The 20,543-nt window shown below is 39.7% G+C and overlaps 1 protein-coding gene across 14 annotated transcripts in view; it reads left to right on the top strand.

Annotated features, from left to right (window-relative positions):
* The first annotated feature begins 2,686 nt into the window (after positions 1–2,686).
* LOC146459743 (scavenger receptor cysteine-rich domain-containing protein DMBT1-like) overlaps positions 2,687–20,543 on the top strand; it is a 30,353-nt gene continuing 12,496 nt past the window's right edge. For 5 of the 14 annotated variants that reach the window (XM_085089157.1, XM_085089152.1, XM_085089158.1 and 2 more), the window contains exons 1-5: positions 9,063–9,161; positions 12,219–12,370; positions 14,646–14,681; positions 15,725–15,917; positions 19,558–20,108. In XM_085089157.1, the coding sequence (XP_084945283.1) occupies positions 12,334–12,370; positions 14,646–14,681; positions 15,725–15,917; positions 19,558–20,108 (817 nt within the window). In that variant the 5' untranslated portion in view covers positions 9,063–9,161; positions 12,219–12,333. Of the gene's footprint in view, positions 2,704–6,818; positions 6,838–6,931; positions 6,949–8,984; positions 9,162–12,218; positions 12,371–14,645; positions 14,682–15,724; positions 15,918–19,557; positions 20,109–20,543 lie in introns of those variants that run through there. The other 9 variants (XM_085089159.1, XM_085089156.1, XM_085089146.1 and 6 more) reach the window with 7 other exon arrangements.

Genomic DNA, 20,543 nt, shown 5'->3' with positions numbered 1-20,543 from the left:
GCCTCGCTGCTAGCCCCCCCTGGATTACACTTACCTTAATCGAAATTCTTCCGATAAAAAACACTCTCCTACAATCAATTGTTATCGTGATATTCGTAGATATGGCTCTTCTCAGGCGGAATCTTTAGAAGTTCTGGAACAATCACTTACGGACTCCACTTTTAAGTTTGCAGCACTTCCGCCTGTTGTATTAAATACGGGAATTTATTTCCGCATGAGTATCAATCCCGAAGCATTCCCTTGGGAAAACTAAGTAGCCTTTCTGTCATCTTTTAAACAGTGTCTTTTGCGTGCAGAATAGGTCAAAACCTCTTACAATTCAAGTACGCTTCATATTTTATTGAAAGACATGGTCGTGAACTAGCGAAAACAACACGTTCCCATATATTAAAAAAGGGGAAGCATCTCCTTCATTTGACAACTTGAAATGCCGTTCAGTCGTTGCGAATGTTAAATCAACCGTCCTTTGAAAAAAATGTCTTAAAATCTTATGATATCACGACAGTAAAATAGAACATCGGTTTCTCATTCGGTGAAAAGGGTTTATAGCGAAAACTGAGCTTATTATATCAGTAACGCTTGTAAAAAAAACGACGCAAGTTGTTTGACATTGTTGCATTGTTTTCATCCTTTTGTGTCAGACTTCCTTTGGCTTTAATATTTCCGTTAGCGCTGAAACAAACTTAATGTGATCTGGGAAAAAAATTAGTGGGTAAAACCAATGTTGTGCCTTTTTTATGGAGGTTATTTCCTTAATTCAATTTCTTTTTCTTTAGAGATTTGTTATTTTGGATTTATTATTTTCAGCGCATTGCTGTGATTCTTTGGACGAACTTTCGTTGTACACTATGGCACGTGCGTTAGCGCATTGCTGTGGTTCTTCCCTTAAACTTTCGTTTAATTTGCACCGTAACACATGTACAGCAGGCAAATTTCACGTTTTCTTGGATATCTCCTTTAAATTTTGGATATCTCCTTTAAATTCAAATTCTCTAAATTTTCTACCCCACGGACGTATTCACCCTGGTTGTTGTCCAAAACCTATTGCACAACACTTTTTCTTCTCTTGTTTCAACTATCAGTTATCTCAAACCTGAGAAAGTCATCTCCGGTTGAACTCGCAACAGAAATCCACAGCGTGCTCCCTTGGTGTGTGCGGGTGGGGGGGAGTTTGGGTAAATTTAGAAGTTAAAATTTGTGGTTTGGTACCCCTTAGGGTACTAAAATCTAAAATGACTTCCATCAGTGATATGGTGGTACCTTTAAGGGTATTGAGGCAAAAAATGTGAGAGGAAGTAAATGCCAGTCAACTGATTTGATACCTCTTAGGGTAAAAAATAATTTCGGACCGCGCACACAAAACAGAATTCTGATATTCTGGTACTTTCTAAGGGTTCATTTCAAAATTTCCAACGACCACCGCCGTCACTTTTATATGTGAGTCCAATTTCTCAATGCTGCAAGATTATTTCAGTATTCCCCATCTTAACACTCACAATGTGTGATGTATGGTCAAATCTGGCGCAGGTGGCGAAAATTTAGCACGACATTAAACGTTTACTGGGCAAAAAAGAGAAGAGAACCTCACAGCACAGCACATTGTAGATTTCTGGGCATTTTAAATTACTCTCCTTGCGCATAACCTTTTTTTTTTCCTTAGTGGCTGATTAGGCCATGCAGCCTCAGTCCCTAATTTCAGAACAGCGCCACTCATCAGCAATAATCACACCACCTGAAACAAACAAACACACAAAAAAAGGTCAGAGGAATTTGTTACCAGCCGGATTTGACCTTGTCGTATAGGGTTTCCACGCTGATAACTGATAGTTGAAACAAGAGAAGAAAAAGTGTTGTGCAATAGATTTTGGCCAAAAACCAGAGTAAATACGTCGGTGGTGTAGAAAAGTTAAATTTTGTCAAGGTTTCCAAGAAAACACAAAACTTGTCTGCTGCACGTGTGTTAAGTGTGCAACGAAAGGTTACCGGAAAAGATTACCAGAAGTCCAAAATAATAAATCTCTTAAGAAAAAGAAATGGAATTGGAGAAATAATCTGCAAAAAAGGCACAACGCTGACGTCTTTTCACTTATTTTATCCAGACTACATTCCTTTTGTACGGCGCCATCAGGAAAATCAAAACGAAAGGAAATTCGACACGTTATTTCTGTATAAAAGGGGAGCAACCGAGAAACAGCTTGAGTGTCGTTTCTTCACGACCTTTCGTGGTAATCTGATAAACACTGTTAAACGAATGAGAAACCGATGTTTTATCATGTTACAAGATTTTAATGCACTTTTCTTTTCAAAGGACCCTTGAGTCAACAACTTGTCCTGACTGAAAGGCATCTGAAGTTGTCAAATGAAGTTGACGTAATGTTTTGGGCTAGTTTACAACAATGGGTTTCAATATAATATGCAGCTCGCTTGAATAATAAAACGATTTGACCAAATTCCAGGCATAAAAGGAAACTGCCCCAAAGATGAAAGAAAGGATGCTCAGTTTTCCTAAAGGGGATGTTTCGGGATCGATAGTCGATCGGAAACAAATCCCCGTATGCAATACAATAGGCGAAAGGGCTCCGAGCATAACCCGGAAGTCCGGACAGATTGTTCCAGGGTTCCGAAGGTTACGTCTGGGATAAGGTGTGTCAACGAAAATCACGATAAAGATCGGTTCGCGCTTGATCCGGAGAACTTCGATAAAGGTAAGGGTAAACCCTTTAATGATTTTCCTACGATTAAGGTAAGGGAATTCCGCTTTCTGATTTTTATATTCCGCCTACAGTTTGCAAGGGATTAAACACAACACAGCTTTAAGGTGTTCACAAATTAACTTGTCTAAAAAGTCGTTCAGGATCTGGCAGAAGTATGTAACGGTTCATTTCGGTGGATATCTGTTCGGAAAAGCGGTAATCGCCTCAGAAATTTGGATCTTGTTTTCTGTGGCAAAATGTCAGGGCAAAATTTCGCAACACGAGAAAACTGGTTCCTTTTGTTTTTGGATGCCGAGACAAATATATGTGTCGCTAAAAACGCGAAATAAGGTCAGTTTTGCTTTGCGCGAATACATTCATGGCCCGAGTTAAAGCTGGGAACAGCTTGTTGTATTGGGTCTGTTGCTGATAAAATTAGATTGGAAATGAACACCTTTCTGCGACAAGCGCATGTGAGGTCTTTTGTGGAAGTTAAAAATAAGCAGTCGTCTTGAACTACATTACATTGTAGTATTGTTCCAAGTATTGCATAATGATTATCTGTCATGATCTACAATCTTGGACAATTGAAATTACGGCGCTACCAGGGATATCAAAACGAAAGGAAGTCCCATTCGGTAAACGATTAAACAGGAAATTGTGGTACAAAAAAGGATATAACCGACAAACAACTTCCGTCGTTTTGTACGATTTTTAGTGATAAAATAAGCTTATGAAAGAAATGTGATGGTATATTTCCAGCCTGGTGAATGAATGAGAATGATGATTATTCAAGAAAGTGACGCAGGCATACTCGGAAAAAAGAAATCCGAGTGCTCCTATCAGGAGTCGAATCTAAGACCTTCCGATTACTAGTTCGGATGCTCTACCACTGAGCTACAGGAGACTCGTGGGAGCTAAGGCCATAGGCCTTATCACGGTTTTCGACGCCATTTTGACGGGTAGGCAAACAGGCTTGAAATAACAGTGTTTGTATGGAAATCCGATGTCAAATAATTTTCATAAAACATCGCTTCTAAAAAATTCATGAATTGGAAACTTTTGGCACCAGAAAAACTATTTCAAGAACAAAATTGGAGGGCTGAAGCTATGACAGAAAGCGTCCAGCCGTGTTTTGAACTTTCCATACATTTGTCTGTATAGCGAACCAGCCGTGAGCTGCTGCTAAAAATGGTTCGCGGGAAAAAATACAGGGAAATGTATGGAAAGTTCAAAACTCGACTGGACGCTTTTTGTCACAGCTACATCCCTCCAATTTTGTTCTTAAAATCCTTTTCCTAGTACAAAAAGTTTCCAATTCATGAATTTTTCAGAAGCGATGTTTTATGAAAATTATTTGACATCGGATTCAGATACAAACACTGTTATTTCAAGCCTGTTTGCCTACCCGTCAAAATGGCGTCGAAAACCGTGACAAGGCCTATTAAACTAGGTTCATGGGCATGCCTGCGTCACTTTCTTGAATAATCATCATTCTCATTCGTTCACCAGGCTGGAAATATACCATCACATTTCTTTCATATACCACACGTTCGACATTCAAATCCTAGCAGTATGCAGGATGTTTGTCCCATGAACCTAGTTTAATGGCCTTAGCTCCCACGAGTCTCCTGTGTCAGGGGGGCGGGAGCCCGGGAGAATAGGGGGCGGGAGGGGTACGGGAGACGGGAGAGGAAAGGGCGGGAGGCGGGAGTTCTAAGAGGACGGGAAGCGGGAGAGCAATACAAAACGGTGAATTTCTTTACTTATTAATGCGCTAGAATACTATCAAAAAAAGAACTCAACAATGTTGTTCAATGTTATTTGTCTTCCATTTAGCGTCCTCCGAGGCTTTACACAATATTTTATAGCCGAAGGCACACGAAAATTCGTGCTCAGGCGAAAACTCGTGCTCAGGGTTGCTTCCGGTGAAATTGTAAACCCTTTCATGGTGTTACGTCATAGCGCATGAAATGTCAAGCGTGGCATGTGTACACATGTGTGAGTGCCGCGCAAGTTTTTAGAGGTCTCAAGTCACAAGGCAAGAAAGTACGCGTCTTGTAAATTTAGTATCAGAGTTCCAATGTCGTCAAAGACCATTTTAGTAGTTCTTAGTATTTTTCAGTGCGGTAGTGAGAAATCTGGGTCATGGACGGCCTTCTTGGGAGTTAGCTCCCAATGACCGTCAATCGGGACTGTACTAAAGATTTTGCTGCATGGTGTATGGGAATTTGCGAACGGAATGCTGTTTCAATGAGCACGTGGAGAGTGCGGAGTGGTTCGTTTTGACAGGACACCGTTTTTCGTTTTGGACAATGCAAAATCGATTCCTATTACAATAGGTAGCCAAACAGCATGGGAAGCAATCAGGAACGACTTTATAGAAAAGAGGAGCCGCCTCCTCTGCACATTGATGAAGACTTCTTTTTGATGAACAGTTTGTCATACGGTGGCCCAATTTCGGACGCTTTTTGCATTTAATGCAGTAATTCTTTCCTCAGAGCAGTTGCAGCGAGCTTAGAATTCACCACCAGTAACCCAGAGATTTATACCTTGAATTGAAAGTAGGTCCTAAAGTTTCATTTTACCTTTTCCCGAACTAAAAGCAATTTTTTCACGCAGTTTTAGGGAGTAAGGATATCGAGAAAGATATCAAGATTATGATTAGTGTATCAAGTAAACGCGATGGATCCGCAATAAGGCGCCGAGAATTAGGCAGACATACCGAACTCTAAACTGGGCCGTTTGGCTGCCAGCTCGCCATTTCCTACTTCCCCATTTGAATTACGTGATCCCAACAAATGAATAATTAAGAAATGCAACAACTATTACACTGCACGATGGACAAGACTGTTGTCACTGAAAGAATGGTTAAACCGTCAAACAAGACGAACATGGTAGTCAAAAATTAAATACAAACAGCGGTGATAAACATAATAAACTTGCGCATTTTAGCTTGACGTAGCATATGAAACGTCAAGTTACATAAAATACGCAAGTTTATTATGTTTATCACCGCTGCTTGTATTTTATTTCTGATCAAGCTACGATGGCTCAAGAACAAAAGTCTTTATGTTGGTCAAAACTTCATTAACTCAGAGTACAAAACCTATCAATAATGTTAACGTTAATCAAAATATATATAGTAAAACTAATGCGGGTTTTGAAGCCTTCTAATTTACTCGGGGACGGGAGAAACGCGAAAAAGGGCGGGAGGCGGGATGCAAAGGTACGGGATGCGGGAGGTTCCGACCCCCCTGTTACCCCCCCCCCCCCCATTTCTCGTATAGGGTTTCCACGCTGAAAACTGATATTTGAAACAAGACAAGAAAAAGTGTTGTGCAACAGGTTTTGGACAAAAACCAGAGTAAATACGTCGGTGGTTAAATTTCGGTGAGGATTTCCAAGAAAACACCAAATTTGTCTGCGCATGTGTGTTAAGTGTACAACGAAAGCATAGCGGAAGATCCACATGAATGCGCTGAATTGGCATGCAAAAGTCCAAAATAACAAATCTCTTAAGAAAAAGAAATTGAATAGGAGAAATAATCCGCACAAAAAGGGACAACACTGGTGTTTACTCACTAATTTTTGCCCAGATCACATTGGTTTTTTTTTTTACGGCGCTACCAGGAAAATCAAAACGAAAGGAAGTCCTATTCGGTAAACGATAAACAGGAAATTGCGGTATATAAAAAAGGGAACAACCGACAAACAACTTCCGTCGTTTTGTACGATTTTCAGTGATAAAATAAGCTTAGTTTTCCGGATAAACCTAAATCGATGTTTTATATTTCTGTGGTGATATTATGAGATTTTGATGCACATTTTTTTCAAAGGATGTTGGCAGCCTGCTTGAAATATAAGAGGGTTGACCTATTCCCGGAAAATAGACAATGTCTCAAAGATGACAGAAAGGCTTCTTAGTTTTCTCAAGGGAATGCTTCGGGATCGATAGTCATTCGGAAACAAATCCCCGTATGCAATACAACAGGCGAAAGTGCTGCGAGCACAAACCGGAACTCCGGAATGATTGTTCCAGGGTTTCCGAAGGTTACGTCTGGGACAAGGCGTGTCAACGAACAGCATGATAACGATCGGTTCTGGGAAAAAAGTGTGCTTAATCCGAAGAACTTCGGTAAAGGTGAGGGTAATCTGTTTATTGATTTTCTTATTCAACCTACAGTTTGCAAGTTAAACACAGCACTGATTTCAAATTTTTCACAAAGCCTTTATTTGGAGAACTTCGATTAAGGTAAGGGAATTCCGCTTTCTGGTTTTTCTATTCCGCCTACAGTTTGCAAGGAATTAAACACAACACAGCTTTAAAGTGTTTACAAATTAACCTGTCTATATAGTCGTTTGAGATCTGGCAGGAGGCATGTAACGGTTCATTTCGGTGGATATCTGTTCGGAATTAAGCGGTAATCGCCTCAGAAATTTGGATCTTGTTTTCTGTCATAATGTCAGCGCAAAATTTAGCAACACTAGAAAACTAGTTCATTTTCTTTTGGGAGGGCCGAGACAAATATATATGTCGCTAAAAACGCGAAATAAGGTCAGCTAGCATTTTCATAAAGTCAACAAAAGCTCGTAAATTCTGGGAATAGAATTCCGTTTCTTAAAAGTTTCTGTGACTTAAATTTTCAGCTAAAGCATCCAAACAGGTCAATCTGTATTAGCTTACACAGATGCCACCGGAGACGACACTTCAAGTATTTGTTTGAGTGTCCATGGTCAATTTATCGTCGATTTTTCGACCACAGACAACACCGGAATAGGTAGCCTCCCTACTATAATCAATATATCGTACTCTTTGAACTATGTGGCAAATAAAGTAGACCATAGCATAAATTAAATTCGTCGAAGTAAATTCAGTAGGACGGAGAATCGACACTTTAAGCCAGAGATAAATGTTTCTGAGAAAAATGAGCTATTTTTTTTGGTTGTTGCTGATATATATAAAATTACATTGGAGATAAACACCTCTTTGCGACAAGCGCCATATGAGGTCTTGTGTGAAAGTTAAAAATAAGCAGCCGTCTTGAATTACATTAGTATTGTTCCAAGTATTGCATAATGATTATCCGAGTCATGATCTACAATCTTGGACAGTTGAAATGAAAAATTGTGACCTTCCTTCCCCCCCCCCCCCCCCCGCAATTTCAATGATGGAAAAATGGCGCGGTTTGCTTTGCGCGTGAATTCATAATTGTTGTTCTAAGGAGGGGGAGGGGTATTTTGTCCAATGTCGCAAACTTGGACAGTTCAAATGAAAGCTTTAGACCACCTCCCCCCCCCCCACCCCCCAGCCCCATAACATTTAACAATGACCTTAAGCGGTAGCATTATGAAAGTTACCATATTCCTGCGGTATAAACAAAATAAACAAATTTCAATCACACCATGCACCTAAAAAAAAAAAAACAAAAAGAAAAAGAAAACAAAATAAATAAATAAATAAATAAAAAAAGGTCAGAGGGATGTGTTACCTACCCGGTTTGATCTTCTCGTGTAGGGTTTCCACGCTGATAACTGATAGTTGAAACAAGACAAGAAAAAGTGTTGTGCAACAGGTTTTGGACAATACGTCGGTGGTGTAGAAAAGTTAATTTCCAAGAAAACACCAAATTTGTCTGCGCATGTGTGTTAAGTGAACAACGAAAGCATAGCGGAAGATCCACATGAATGCGCTGAATTGGCATGCAAAAGTCCAAATTAACAAATCAAGAAAGAAAAAAGAAATTGAATAGGAGAAATAATCCGCACAAAAAGGGACAACACTGGTGTTTACTCACTAATTTTTCCCCAGTTCACATTCCTTTTTTTTTTTTTACGGCGCTACCAGGACAATCAAACCGAAAGGAAGTCCCATTCAGTAAATGATAAACAAGAAATTGCGGTATATATAAAAGGAAACAACCGACAAACAACTTCCGTCGTTTTGTACGATTTTTAGTGATAAAATAAGCTTAGTTTTCCGGATAAACCTAAATCGATGTTTTATATTTCTGGGGCGATATTATGAGATTTTGATGCACATTTTTTTTAAAGGATGCTGGCAGCCTGCTTGAAATATAAGAGGGTTGACCTATTCCCGGAAAATAGACAATGTCTCAAAGATGACAGAAAGGCTTTTAGTTTCCTCAAGGGAATGCTTCGGGATCGATAGTAGTTCGGAAACAAATCCCCGTATGCAATACGACAGGCGGAAGTGCTGCGAGCACAAACCGGAACTCCGGACTGATTGTTTCAGGGTTTCCGAAGGTAACGGCTGGGATAAGGCGTGTCAACGAACATCAAGATAACGATCGGTTCTAGGAAAAAGTGTGCTTAATCCGGAGAACTTCGATAAAGGTAAGGGAAATATGGGTAATGATTTTCCTATTCAACCTACAGTTTGCAAGTAAAACACAACACTGATTTCAAAGTTTTCACAAAGCCTTTATCCGGAGAACTTCGAATAAGGTAAGGAAATTCCGCTTTCTGAATTTGTCTATTCCGCCTACAGATTACAAGGAATTTTAAAGCTTTAAAGTGTTCACAAATTAACTTGTCTAAATAGTCATTCGAGATCTGGGAGGAGCATGCAACGGTTCATTTCGGTGGATATCTGCTAGGAAAAGCGGTTATCGCCTCAGAATTTGCTTTGGTTTTTGGATGCCGGGACAAATATATATGACGCTAAAAACGCGAATAAGGTCAGCTAGCATTGCCGTAAAGTCAACAAGAGCTCGTAAATTCTGGGAATAGAATTCTGTTTCATAAAAGTTTCTCTGACTTAAATTTTCAGCTAAGCCTCCAAACAGGTCAATCTGAATTAGCTTACACAAGAAACAACACTTCAAGTATTTGTTTGAGTGTCCATGGTCAATTTATCGTCGATTATTTCGACCACAGACAACACCGGAATAGGTAGCCTCCCACGCAGACGTCCTTAGGACCTTCGTCACCCGTTTCCACGAACCCCTTAGGACGTCTCCGTGCATGGGAGGCTACGGAATAGGAAGACTTTTGAACATTTAGATATCAGTGGGGAGAATATTGTGATGGTCTAATGTGTGCCAAGGCGATGCAGATATTTACGTAGTTTTCTGCTTTGACCTCGACTCATTTACGGTGACATTTATCAATATCATAGCAAAGTTTGGCTTTCATTGAAATGTATCGAGTAGATGAAAGAACAAGAACAATGCGTAGATGTGCAATTTTATTTTGAATTAGACCAGGGTGCCTGTTTTCATCAAGGTCTATGTCAAACCTAAACCAGAAGCTCGATTGCGATATTTTAAAGAATTCTGTTTATTTACATGCGGAACATTCCATTTAGTAGAATGGTGGATCAGAGCCAATAGTTTCCGCTTGGTTTAAAAATAGTTTGTTTTTTTTTTTCGTTGGGGACGGAGGCAAGATATTTTATTTGAGGACTTGCTCGTGACATATTTATGGATATAGATTAAGGTTCCATTTTGATTATGAAATGAATTCCGTAAGTATTAAACGTGGTCAAAACAACAGCTATCAGCCATTCAGCCCATATCCTTTTGATAACTAAAGAGGATGAACTTTAACTGTCATGTAATAATGTATTTTCTGGCTGATGAAAGAGGGGATTGTATTAAATAGGCTTTGTTATTAAAAGTTAAACCATTTGTATGCAAGACAGCTATGTGTGTATATTATTTGCTTTTGGAAGGTTATTTATTTTATTGGAAAGGAAACTGGCCAAATGATAGCGTAACAGAACAAAACATCATAACATGTACAAAGATAGTGCTGCTCAAATTACGTGACATACCCATTCTAGAAGGTTATAAACCAGGTTGTAAGCTTTATTTAGGATAAATTGAAGTAGGAATCGTTTTCCCCAATACAAATCCTAATAATATCGCCGTTACGCAATGGTCGCCGTGACGCTCAATTTACAACACTCCCGCAAAGGTCACCATCTATAGCTGGCTCATAGAGCTTGGGGTGGGCTTGAGGTAGCTGTGAGTTCCCACTGCTAAAAAACTAAAATCAATATAACGTACTCTTGAAATATGTGGTAAATATAGTAGACCATAGCATAAAGAAAAGTCATCGGAATTAGTCTAAATGGACGCAGGGAGAATCGACACGGTTAGCCGTTTCTGATAAAATTTCACTGGAAATAAACCACTGCCTCGCGACAAGCGCATATCAGGTCTTGGGTGAAAGTTAAAAATAGGCAGTCGTCTTGAATTACATTAGTATTGTTCCAAGTATTGCATAATGATTTTCCGTTTCATGATCTACAATCTTGGACAGTTGAAATGAAAAAACAAGACCCCCGTCTGACCTGGCATTTTAATGATGGGAAAATGGCGCGTTTTGCTTTGGGCGCGAATTTATAAATGGTTTTCTGGGGAGGGTGAAGGGTGGTTATTTTATTTTTGTTTTTATTCTGTCCAAAATTGCAATCTTGGGCAGTAAAAATAAAAAATATAGCGCACCCCGACCCCCACCCCCCGCCATTTCAATGGTGGAAAAATGGCGTGTTTTGCTTCTTGCGCGAATTCATCATTGATTTTAGGGAGAGTGGGGGTTTAATTTCTTTTTTCTATTCTGCCCAAGACTTTAGCAACTAAAATATGCAGGTGAGAGTCGCAAGATTTCTAATAGCCAGTCAAGTGGCTTCTAGTTGACTTCGTATCTTAGTTCAGCAACTATTCACTACTTTTCCATTATAGCCAGGCTCATCCAACGAGATCCTTAAAGTGTAATCAATTGTAAACTTTTTCCTGCATTTCCACATACCTTTATGAGCTTTTTCGATCATGACACATTTATGTATTTACACTTTAATGTGCCATTTTGAGTGTGGGATGATGAATTCTAAGTATTAAATGTGGCCATGAAAATAGCCTCTCTGCGCGTAGCGATTTGATAACCTGGTGAACTTGAACTGTTGTGTAACAATGTATATTCCGGCTGAAGAAAAAGAGGCTTTGTTATAAAAATTAAGTATCTATTTGCGAAAGAACTTTGTTGATTTTGAAAGGTTGTCTATTTGATGGAAAAGGATACTCAAATGATAACATAACAGAACGAAACGTCATAACATTTGAGTAAACAAGTCTGGTTGTAATTAGGTGAAACCAATGTTTGATTTTGGGGGAAGTAGAGACGTATGTATGGATTTGGAACCATGTTTCAAGGTACATAACTTGATTGTTACTCAACTAAGCAGTACCAAACTTAACCAAATGACTAATCGTACAGTGGTCTTTCATATGGTGGTGTCAATTTATAAACTGGATACAATTTGCAACTCGACCTATTGTAGTCCCCTTCTCAACCCCAAGGTGGCCAATAAATTGATGCTGAAATTTCGCCCAAAACAAGGGAGTAATTTGTCACCCATGACATTACTGTGCACATCACAGTAATTCTTTCCTCTGAATGTAGATCCTCCATCTTCGGTACATCTCTCTCGTGTACAATGTGGTTTTAATTGGTTTGAGACAACGATTACGAAGGCTAATATATGTCTTTTATCAACAGATACGTCCTTCAACCATTCATTACGTCAGAGGTGCTGAAAGTTTTTTCTGTGCGTCCCAACTATTAGGTTCACCATTTCATGAACTCTTCTTGCCGAGGACTTTGCATCTGAAGTATGAATCGCTATACCGCTGTACTACTCTTCTTAAAAGGTAAGGAACAACAAAGTTAACTTAAATAAATGTCACTTATACCGCTGTGTACATTTCACTTTTCACGATTTTTCTTCGACACCCCCCTTTTTTAGCCTATTTCGTTTGTCCTCTGCAGCCCGGCGTACAAGATGGTGGTGGTGGTGGTGGTGGTATGTGTGTGTCGATCGGGGGGGTTAAGGGGGGGGGGGGGGGTAGCGGGCGCTACGCCACTTCCATGATTCTACGGTAAGTAAGGCAAAACAGGAATACAGTCGAACCTCCCGTAAGCGACCACCCACAATGTCAAGGATATGTGGTCGCTTACGGGAGGTGGTCGCTTACCAGAGGTCAAACCACAGGGAGGGGGAGGAGGGGGGTCTAAATTTAGGGTAATTTACATATGGTAATTGCGGACACCTAACCCTTTTGCCAGTGCTTATCGAAACCCAAAGTAAAAACTTTTCTTTAGACTGCCTGATTTAGGAGCAAACAGTAAACGGCATGTTTGCAGTGTTACATTTCAAGCGTAAGACATCAACAACTTTGGTGTTTGTTTGTTTGTTACATAATTTATCGCCACAATTTTTCTGTTGGATAATACAAGGTTGAGAGAGTCATCGCCGGTCGTGCCTGTACATGCATGCTATTTACAAGATAAGAGAGTTTCTTTCCTATAAGGGATTCAACCTGATTAAAGTTTATTTCAGTGTACACTATAGTGCATCTATATGTTATCATTTGTTTCAATGTCGGGAGACACTTCCGGTAGCTCCGATCCGGCTGTGAGATTTTTATACGGCATCCGCTGTAATGATGTGGGCCAATATGTTACAGTCAATCTCCGCCCGTGAGAGAAACAGCAAATTCGGTGTCAAATGGTCGCCTACGGGAGGTTAAAAACAATTGAAAATTTTAAACAATCATCTCTAAAAGTGGTCGCTTACGGGAGGTGGTCGCTTACGAGAGGTGGTCGCCTACGAGAGGTTCCATCTATAGTGATTTGACTTGAAAACTTTTGGTATTTTGGAAAAGTGGTCGCTTATGAGAGGTGGTCGCTTACGAGAGGTGGTCGCAAAGGGAGGTTCGACTGTATTACGTTTTCTGAAAAATACGCTTACCAAGAATTGGTTCCCATGGTAACAAAAAATCAATGAACTCTGATAAGTTGGATAGTAGCCTGCGAGCAAGCTCTGGGGGAAAAGCGACTTGCTCGCAGCCTAGCTTGATAGTGTATGCTCAAACATCACAAAAGTTATAAATTTTCAAATTCTGAGCGGACAGGATCCGTCTTCCCTGTCCTAGATAGGGTTAAGCTTGGTGCTTTAATTTTCTTCATGAAGTATTAATGGTTTGAGAAGCTATATCAAACAGTCGAAAGAGTGTTTCATCCTATTTCCATACTGGATGAAATACTCTTCCTCGTGTTTGATACACTACTTCTCAAACTCATTAATAATTTATCAAGAGAAAACAAAGAAAATCACTACTGTGACCGTGGTTTGGAAATGCGTTCCCAATTACCACAAAATTTTGCCAACTTTATTCCTGAATTTCTCCAAGAATCATTGATCGTTTGAGAAGCCATATCGAACATTCGAAAGTGTTTTACCAGATATCCAAACACCTCGAAGTCGGCTGCGCCTCGCTTTTTCAACCTACTTCTCAGTGTTTGGATATTTGATGAAACAAGCCTTCTCGTGTTTGATACGATTACATGAAACATAATATGGTCTCGTGATTCAGTCTCATGGCCGTGTACCGAAAATGCTCTGGACATTATTATGTTGTCTTAGTACGTTTACTAGCCAAATTACACCGCAACTGACATGTATTATGTATTAAAAACTACATTGCTGTCCTTCATAGTGCGTGACCAAAGTCTTATTTCTTTATTTTTATCCAGTAATTTCATCAACGTAATTAAACAGTTAGAATAAGTTCTTCAAACACAACGACACATTGAGGCACGAACTTGGTGTTAAGTCGGTGAATCCTTTCAAGGCCATGAAACTACACAAATTTCACAAATAAGTACCATTGCGTAACTGCCTCTCTAAAGAGTCAAAGAAACAGTCTAGTACATGGTTTCCTCGACAAAGAGGGCTTGAACTATATCATATCATATAATCATACGAGGCGGCCTGTGCTATTATCAGAACAAAAAACTTCCTCGAATAGTACTGCTACGGTTTGAACACGAATACGCTGAAGTAAAGCAATTGTAAACGACTATATGCCCGCAAAGATGGCCAAATTCCTCATTTTGATTGCATTTCTTTCTTATCCTTTCTAGTGTTAGTTGTTGTCATGCTGACCAAGGCTGGAAATGGTGAGAATTCAGAATTAATCTGATTAGTGTTGTGTAGAGCAGATTTAATTGCACAACGTTTGTCTAAGAAAAATACAATTCGCCCAATCTATCTGGTCAACGAATTCGAATGACTTTGCAACGTCTTTTAAAAGCTCCAGTTTAGATCGACCTGTATCAAGTCTCTTGCCTGCATATGCCACTATTGCAAACCAGGCAGGGTCTGGAAATTAACCGCCACGAGAAACAAATTAACAGCAAACAAACAAAAAATACAAACAAAGAAAACAGAACAAAGTAAACTTTGAATACTAAGGTAGGCAAACGAAGCTGTCAAACAAAGTTGGCGGTTCTGTCCTCTGGAACAGCCCACACTTAGCTCCTATTTAATGATAATCAAATGAAAAATAATTTTTTGTTATTTTTACATTATTTTAGAAGTAATTAATTAAATTTAAAATCCTCTCTAACCCTCCACCACAATTAGCCTAAGCTACTTGCGGGTTGCAGCATTACACAATAATAAAGCAATAATTCAGATTAAAATAACACTCTATTGATACCTTCTTTAAATAAAACTTATCATCATCTATGTACTCAATTAGCAAGGCTACAAAACTAGTAGGAAACCTTCAAAAATAGAGCTAATGACGGAATTCGTTAAGGAATTGGTTAGCAAATTAATATGCAGCAAAACTTAAGGTAGAAAGTTACAATTAAAAAAAAAGGTAAAAGTTAAATTATCTCAAAATGTGATACTGTTGCTATTAAATCCGCTATAAAAAAAAGATTAAATAATACAAAACATTGGGTGACTTTAAAAGTTCCGACTGAAACTCACACATTTCAAACTTTAGGACTGCGTTTAGCGGTGGTGAAATGTAATCACAGAAACGAGTTTCTATTTCGCAGTGCAACTTTAAGTTGCCTTCATACAATTGATTTTAAAATGTTCGACCAACGAACAAATTAATTACCAAAACCAGTAAACGCTGTTGACTGCGTACGTTTTACTCTAGTTTTCCTTTTATTCAACGCTTAACATCGGAATTTTTTTATTCCAGCATTCTGTGGATCTCGACCAAGCCATAGTCGAATTGTTGGTGGGTCAGTTTCAAGAGTCAATAGCTGGCCGTGGCAGGCAGCGCTGCACTACGATGGAGGACACTTGTGCGGTGGATCTTTAGTGGATCGTTACTGGGTTGTGACAGCTGCTCATTGTATACATGGAAGATCATCGTCTAGATTCAAAGTGAAGTAAGTGAAAGATAACGATAGGATGTCCATGAAAACTTACTCACCGCATAATACAATCTAACATGTGTACGACTCTGACTAAAACTAACGTTTATCAAAACCTTAAGCCGGAAAGACATCTCGGCCGACTGACAGACAGCCTAAACAGTATTTACATTAAGCTGCAGGAAAAATGTAGCATAAGTTTAGAAGCTCGTGACGATTTATCTTCCACTGCATGAATGAATAAACCACTTTTGTGAAGATAGCGAATGTCAAAACCCATAAACGACATTTGATCGTGACAACATATAAAAGGCACCTTTAGCAACTTAGATTTTCAGTCTGCGACGGCGACGGTGACCGGAAGTCGGACTTTTTTTTGGTAGACGTCTTACATTTTGGTAGGCAGCCGTCCTCCCTGCGCGCGGACGCGAGAACAGCAAGTTGCGCGTTCTCCACAAAACGTGAGTACAATACTTTCTTCCAGGTAGTCAATATCTACCATTTCTTTCTTATTTCACTTCCGAAGGCCTCAACACGAACTAGGCAACATCCAGTTAGAATTTGTTTTTACTACTTGCCTACTGGCCCATGTATTAATTTCCAATTAATACATTAGGAAATACCAGTGATTGGAATTTCAGGGGATGAACCTTTTTACGTCCATTGTAAGCAACTCCCTGAGCAAGTCCTTTTCTGGAGATCGGCCTGACGGTTCCATCGACGAATTGGAGGCAATCTACTTTCTTCGAGATAGAATCAGTATAGCACTGGAGGGCACGGGGATTTAAGATATTTCTATTCTATTCTGTTTTTAGGTGTCCGTGGGTTTTGTAGATGTAGTTGCGGGCTCAAGGAGAGACCGCAACCCTATTTTGGACGCTTGGATCAAAATTGTTCTGCCAAAATCGATCGATAAATCCTCGTAAACCAATCAGAATCTATTTCCACACGAACAAGCATATTTTAAAAGATGGCCGCCGCGTCGGCCAGTGTACTCGATTTTCAAAGCCAAAGATTCGCATCATTGGAGTGTTAACGTACGTTTAAGAGATTGAAAATGGAAAAAAACAGTTTTCTTTCAACTCAATTGTCGCTATGATGTCAAAAGAAGAGCAGCAAGCGCTGAAGACTTGTTTCGACGAACTTCATTTGAGATTCGATGCGAACCGACGGTGGAATCGTAGATGATATAAACATCTGCCATGTTCTTTTCACCTGAATACTCTACAAATATGGCAAATATAGGACTTTGGTTGGGCGTTTGCTTCACAATTTCTTCACATGAACACTCGACAGATTTCGCAATGGGACTCGACATGTGCGACAGTAATGGCCAGTAATATCACTGGATTCCAAAGCGCAAGTGTTTACATACTTGTACCTACAATTATTTATTTTGCCACAGAATAAGATATAAGACATTCTTTTGCATTTTGGAGGCTCTATTTAAGCAGTGCTGGTATGTTTGGCTTTATAAATTCGATTCAGAGCAGCCTTCCAATCGATCGACTCTTACACCGGAGCACGTGGACAAGATTGACCCAAGATTGCGGCTTTTTCGCGGAATGTAACACGATCGCTTCTGAATAATCTTCGCTGCGCAAGATTATACTTGATTGTACTTGAATCTTTCGAATGAAAACTTCGGAAAAAGCATTTCCTTATTTAAAAACGTACAACATTTACGGTAGAATTCGGCAAGGAACCGGGGAAACTTCAACGTGCCCGTTCGCTTGCCTTTGAGCAGACTTTGAAAGCCGCCGCGAATGTTTACACTCTTCGGCATAGCGTTACAAATTTGCATAAATATTATCGAGATCATCTAAAAAGGCAATGTCACGTTTTCTTCATTTTCTATCAACTAATTTTAAATTGTAACCGTGTCTTCCTCTGACAGATGACTGAAATACCTGTCCACTAAACCCAGTAATAAACAGTGAAGGAAGCGAAACTAAAAGATTGCGACTTTTTCGGCCGCTGTTTCAGAAGCTGAGAATGGAAACGCGCGATTGCTACCAGTACGCTGCACATAATTATGCTTGATTGTACTTTAATCTTTCTAATCAAAACTTCGAAAAGAGCGTTTCCTTGATTAAAAAACGTACAATAGTTTCGGGTGTAATCGGACGTTTCAACCCATCGAATCTCGGATGTAAATGGAGGGGGGGTGAATAGGTCTACGGATCGGCGGATTTGGTTAATATTTTAGCTCGGATTCTGGATTCAGAGCTAAATTTTAACGGATCTGCGGATCCTATGATCACAGCGGATCGCGGTTTTATCCAGTTTTGGGGCCCGGATTTTGGATTTTGGTTGTTAGGAAGTTCAAGTTTGCTCTTTTTTCTCGTATCTGCAACATTTTGTTTCGATGAAGACGTTGGTTACATAAATATTTCGTTGATAGTCATCCTCAACGCTAAAACACAATATCACGCAAGGCAACTCCAACAACTGAAGTCGCTTTATATCTCACGTATCATCTAACGCGGCAAACAATTTGCAGATTCGGATTTAGTTGATTTTTTGAGCGGATCGACGGATTCAGCCATTAATTTTAGCGGATCGGCGGATTTACATACCCCTATTCAACCCCCTCTAAATGACAACAAACCCTAAGATTGCGCAGTACGCTATACGGACGGGCTTCAACAGAGCCATGCAGGTTTTTTAATCTAACTACCCAACGCGATGGCCAGCCAATTTCAATGCTCAACAAAAGTTTTATTGAAAATCCCTCGACTCAAAAGTGTTCTAGCCCGCACTTCCTAACCATTGGTTATTTCTAGTTTAAGGTGTGATTTGTTATAAGGCATACAGATGCTGATCTCCCAAATCGAGGAATCATGTCACTTACCTGGATGGGTTGGACACTCTTCTCAAAAGCATACACAGTCCTTCAATGCTGTCGCACACACTCCTTTGTTGGCAGTGGAAAGTTGGAGGCATTTGCAGTGCTTCAGCAAATCGAGGACTTTGTTTTTCATTTGGCTGAATCGATGTCATCGAGATTGATCGTGTCATATTGCTGATATCAAAAATTAGGATTTTTGGATGTATCAGCGTATGTGATAAAGAAGGACAAACTCTTCATCAGAAACAACATAGCCAAGTAAGAGCAATTCCCGAATGCTCTTAAATGAATTTATCTTCAAGCCTTTGAGTTTTGTTTTGCAAGGCACAAGCGACAAGTGACGACGTTTCGGTCGGGGAAAGCTAAAAGGTTTTCGGCGGGAAAAACCCAGACTCCACCCCAGTCTCAGTGTCATCAGTCACAGACGTCGCCGTCGTCTTTGAAAAAAGTCAGTGCTAAAGCTCCCTAATATAAATCAACACGGTGACCAGAAAACTCATTTGGTGAAAGTTACATAAGCAACTATTCAAAGCGTTCTATTTGCAACAAAAGCAAGACAGGGAATAAATATTACTGCACTTTTCATGACGATTGTAGACGTGAGGTCAAAGGCCTCAATTTGTTATTCCAAAATATCATAACGGAGGAAACCTTAATTTTATAAAGTGAAACAAGGATGGTTGGCTTCATATTTTTTTCAACTTTATTTCACAACAACCATTTACATGCAATTTAACATTTACTTTTTGTGTGGTTGACTTCATACTTTACCCGTTCGCTCAATTTTTGCTGTCTACATTTTAGGTTGGGAGCTCACTACAGAACAAACGGAAGTGTTGGAACTGAGCAGGAAGTCGCCGTTGCCAGAATCATTAAACACGAAAACTACAGTAGACCACTGTCCGAAAGCAACGATATCGCCCTTATGAAACTCGCAAAACCCGCAGCTCTTGGGAGAGGTATTGGACTTGTTTGTATGCCAAATGTCAGTCATCCTCTTCCTTTTGATAACAATTTGAAGAAATGCTGGATAACAGGCTGGGGAACGCTAACTTACCAAGGTAGTTCGCCAAATGTACTCATGGAGGCTCCTGTGCCATTGGTATCGAGAGGACGTTGTGTCCGTGCGTATCCTCATCAGATAGATAACACGATGCTTTGTGCTGGTAGAGATCAGGGTGGAGTCGATTCTTGTCAAGGTGACAGTGGTGGGCCTTTGGTGTGTGAGTTCAACAACACGTGGTTTCTTGAGGGAATCACAAGCTGGGGTTATAAATGTGCAAGTCCTGGAAAGTACGGAGTCTATAGCTATGTTAGAAACTTTATATCATGGGTTTCGGAGAATATAAATCAAAGTAAGTATCTCGTGGAACAATTGTTTGGAGAGACGTTAATTACCAGCCTCGGAAATTCGGATTAAAATGTGAAGAACTGAAAAACAAGCGTTTTCGTTAGTGAAAGGTCACCTTAAACGCTTGCTTTCGGTCGGTGGGTGGAAGTACGTCGTTAAATGGAGAAAAAAAGTAGTCAACAGCAGCTCGTAAATTTGGGGAATTAGTTTAAATTTTCAGCTGAAGAATCCAAAGAGTAAAAATGTGTAAGGGTACACAAATTTTCCTTTTAAAAGGCCACAATATTTTGTAGGAACGCAGGCAACAACATTTTTACTCTTTTTCTTTGATGTTGTTGAAGGCATTCCTAGACTGATAGTCCCTGATTTTTGAACTGTTACCAAAACCTCAAAAATGCAAGTTAACTTTACCTTTTGCTTTAGCAGTACTAAGTTTTAT

Source organism: Pavona decussata, unplaced genomic scaffold (assembly GCF_977016875.1).
Source record: "Pavona decussata unplaced genomic scaffold, jaPavDecu1.1 SCAFFOLD_217, whole genome shotgun sequence".
NCBI classification, from domain to species: domain Eukaryota; kingdom Metazoa; phylum Cnidaria; class Anthozoa; order Scleractinia; family Agariciidae; genus Pavona; species Pavona decussata.
Note: the sequence above shows the minus strand (reverse complement) of the source record. Positions and strands in the feature narration are given on the sequence as shown.